General features: G+C 49.1%; 1 protein-coding gene across 1 annotated transcript; it reads right to left on the bottom strand.

The window, feature by feature from the left end:
• Positions 1-2,901: 2,901 nt before the first annotated feature.
• CSUI_008559 (srs domain-containing protein) lies at positions 2,902-4,182 on the bottom strand (the record flags this gene model as incomplete). Its single annotated transcript, XM_068068687.1, has 1 exon — positions 2,902-4,182. A coding segment is annotated over one exon (318 nt), but the record flags the coding sequence as incomplete, so codon positions are not given.

Below are 4,182 nucleotides of genomic sequence, written 5' to 3'. Positions count from 1 at the left end.
ACTGTTGACTCCCCGGCGATACTTGATAGCGCCGTGCGACACAATAGAACCTACCACGGGACAGTACACTCATCTTCTCTCTGACAAAAAGCAGAAGCCCAGACTTTCTGTATTGTTACAGGGATAGTTCATTTAGTCCGATCTGGTAGTGCAGATGCGTGGTGCAGTGAGATAACCACGCTTGCCTGCGTGGGCTGTGGCACCCCGAGGTTCGGGTTACTCACCGAGCCCCCTGTGTCTCGTGGCAAGCGTGCGAGCGAGTGCACCACTGAATCTACTCCCGCCCCCGCTTCAAGAAGCCAGCCCGAATTCGCGTTCCCAGAAGTCGGGGTGTCAGTAGCTTCACTTAGAATGTAGAATCACCTGGAGAGTCAGCATGAAACATGCCTGGCTTTTTCAAGTGGTAAACTGAGATTGAAGGATGGCTGCTTCCCTCGAAACTTGATTTGGACACCGAGACCACCGTGCGCACAGGTGATACACAAGGCGAACTGCTGCAATTAGATATTTGTGAGTGGCGCGCACAACAGCTCCCGGAGCCGTTCCACGAGAAAGTTCCTCACTGAGGATACCAGTGAGGTTGACACGTCATATAGGTTTTCGCAGGAGTTTATTACGAAACCTTCACATGAGGCTTCCTGCGGACTGTCACTCCTGGAGTTTTCTCCGATACCACAACTCGGGCCAACCCAAGGCCGGAAGCGTCTCAACACGCTCGGGCGCGAAGTTCCTGGAGCTTTGTCTGCCCTCGAAACCTTTTTTTTGCTTCCTAGCAGCTCTCGGCGACGGGTAAGGGTCCTTCGCATCCCTACACTCCATAGTTGCAGGGGTAAGAATTCCATTTGAAGGAGGACTGGCCGTCCTTCTCGTGCTAAACTGACGCTCTGGAATTGCTCCTTTCAGCCTTTACTACCTCGCACCGGAAAGAAAACACTCCCTTTGGTGCACATGGACAGGGATGGCTTCCAAACCAGCAGCGAGCTTTTCTGTGAGGAAAGCTGAAAAGGACTGGCCGTGCAGACTAGGGTTCGTCCTTGACCTAGGAAGAAGCCTTGTGCATCTGTAACTGTAGTTAAGTTTAAGCTGGCCCGTGTGATCGGTCTACTGATAGAGGTGTAGGTGCACCGCTATGCGTGTCATTTCCTAACACCTGTTTGGATCTGAGACGATATCGAAAGGTACATCCAGAGGAAGTAGAATATAGCTTTCCGTGTTTTATGTGAGGGCCGATGACCGGTAGTGTTGGACCCAAGACAAGAAGAGACACCTCGGGTTATGCTTATCATTTGGAGACTCCAAGACTTGTATCATAACCGGAGGTGTACGGGTAGCGTCTGCCGAGTAGTCTCTCATCTCGCTGTCTCTCTCGGTCACCAACAACTGAGCGATGCTTGCCTTTGTTCGGGTGTTTCTTTTCAGTGGCCTTTTTCAAACATCTTGAAAGCCCAGAGGAAGAGGCCTGATTACGAGAGAGAGATACGTGAGCAGAAATGTGTATCAAGCAAGAAGTGGTGAAAGCATCCTACGCATGTGGATTTCTGTGTGTTCTCTTTATCACTTTCCTTCCTTGTTGATGTATTCAGTGGTTTGTCGATGGAATTAGACAGGTAAAAGGGTACACATGAAGCCGATAGAATTGTAAGGCCAATCTCGGGGGGTCTTTCTTCCATTCCATCTTTCTGCCGTGGTAGAAGACTTCTTTCTTGACGGAAAAGAGAAACTTCGTTGACTACAGAAACATGATTCTCCTCCTTCTTCTAAACCAGATTCTTCTTCCCTTGCTCTTCATTCTGAGTTAGGAGAGGAGATGGGACTATTCAGAGTTAACGGTTTATTTGGTAACAGAGAAATGAAAGAAAAGCAACACAAACTGTAAGCTTTCTGTCTTGTCCTCTTCCGTTGTATATTTACACTATAGTATCAGCTGAGGGTGTATATACACTCGAAAGAGATCTGTTTTACGTCCGTACTTTTCCTCTTTCTTGGGTGGAGACTTTATCTTCTCGTTTCATTTTTTTTTGTCCCCCAAGTTTTTCCTTCCAATCTGACAGAATTTCGAAATCATGAAGGTACTCATAGAAAGACTATCCGGATGTACGGGAAAACCCTCTGGACGTTGTACTCTGCACGCATTCTCTGTCCTTCGACAGACAAGGTCTCGTCCTAGGTAAGCGCAGTTAACTCTCTCAGTCTCGCCTTTTTTTCAGAGACCTCTCCAACCTTTTGCAAGAAGATAAGGACAACATTTTTAGCTGGAGTCAGGCATAGCCGTGAGGTGAGAAGAAACTGTGGGAGCACGCTAAATGAAAGAGAGAAGAGAGGAAAGAAGACCAAGAAGAGAGGGAGCGAAGAGAGAAGGTATACACTGCGTGTCTCTTTTTTTTCATCTTTTGTTTCCATTGTTCATCTCACTGACGCCACAGAAGATAACTGAAAGCAAGAATCAGGTTATCCTTCTCAATTCTAATGAAGATCGCCATGTCCGTGTTACGTGATGCAGCGGATAAAGCAGGTGAAGAGTACATTGAGAACTTCAAGGCTAAGCATTCGACATCGAGGCTTCCTCGTCTGTCACTTCTTTTCTCTTGGTCCGAGCCGGGACTTCTGAGGCTCTTTTTCTATCATCCGTTCTGCTGTATTTTCTTCCTTTCTAACGTGTGTGTAAAACGTTCTTCTCTCGTAGCAAGAGATTCAAAAGGTACCTCCTCGTTACTCTGTTCGCTTTCCTCGACCTAACTCCACGTCCCTCCCAATGCGAAAGAGATGGAGAGAAACTTGAGCTCCCTAGCTGAGANNTCTCAGCTAGGGAGCTCAAGTTTTTCTCCATCGTCTCACGACTGAGAATCAAAACGATTCACTGAAGTTCAGAAAACCGAGCATTGCCTGGCGGGCTAGAGATGCAAACCAAGACGTGCCGTTGGGAAATTTCACTTCAAGTCCTCCAATGGACGGGCTGACACACAATCGTTCATGTCTACCCGCCCTGCTACATTGATGAATTACTAAGGAGGTATATACATGTATATATACCTACACAGCTCCATATCCTATGTACAGGCTGGAGCTGTGGGGTTAGCTCTGTCTTGAGGCGATAGAAACCTGCGTCGGCCATACAATGGGCACACGATAGGGAAGAACAATGGCATGGGTGTAACAGGGGCGCTTTCCCACAATTGAGCATTGGATCGAGAGGCACTCCTGACGCAGCAGTGCTACCGTGTAGAAGCCCCTATAAAACTCCTACACACCAAAAGCTGCTAGCTCTCCACGTGGTTTGCTTGGCTTCTCAAACAGACATCACCACGTGCAGCCCCGAAGATGAGGGCCGCGGGTAAGCGACCTAGGAACAAGAATCTCTTCGCCTGTCCGAATCCGTCTCGATCACGGGCTTGCATAAGGCCGCGAACAGTCGGTCCTAGGCCTTCCTAGTCGGAGAGATGGAGGCTCCCGATGTCTACACACATCGTCCTTCAACACCGTCTTCAGTCGCCCTCCTCTTCCTCCCTGCGTATCGGCGGTATCGGGGATGTTACTCAGACTGATACGACCGCCCTCTTTGAAAAGAATATGTTGTCAGGCAAGAAGAGGTCATGCCCTCCCGGGAAGCTCAACGGCTTCCTGCTCACTACAGATTAGCGTTGCTGACGCGGAAGAGAGAAAAATATCTTCACCGGTGGCCGTTCTGCCCTTTGATGCCGCATGGTTAATCCGCACGGAATGCAGGTAGTCCGGCCCCTGCGCCAACGGTGCTGTTTCAGGCTTTGACATGTGTAAAGCTAATTCTCCCGGATCGACCGTGGTGGTGTGTCTGCACTTACGGATTCTCTCCTTATGAAGAAAAGCAGGACAAGGTCAGCCTACAATCACATGAGGAAGGAAATACTAAAAAGTACTGCTGCCACGGTGACACCCGGCAAAGCTGCAACTGCTCTGCCCGAAGCCAAGCTCTCCTTCGCACTAATGACCACGTCGACCTTGCACAAGTTCTGGTTGGTTGCTTGGGCATTGTGGGCCTCCGGGGTTGTTGTCGGTTTGTAAAGGCAGCCGAGGTGAATCGTCTTCGGCGAATCCGGGAAATGCTCGGGAGGAATTTTTAGGGTCACACTGTGGAGACCTTTATTCTCAGTCCACCACTTGGACTGGAAGCCTGGAATGAAGGTCGTAAATTTCTCCTTCTTGCAC

This window comes from Cystoisospora suis (assembly GCF_002600585.1).
Source record: "Cystoisospora suis strain Wien I chromosome Unknown contig_4829, whole genome shotgun sequence".
In the NCBI taxonomy this organism is placed as follows: domain Eukaryota; phylum Apicomplexa; class Conoidasida; order Eucoccidiorida; family Sarcocystidae; genus Cystoisospora; species Cystoisospora suis.
The sequence above is the reverse complement of the archived record's forward strand: the minus strand, read 5'-3'. Positions and strand labels throughout refer to the sequence as shown.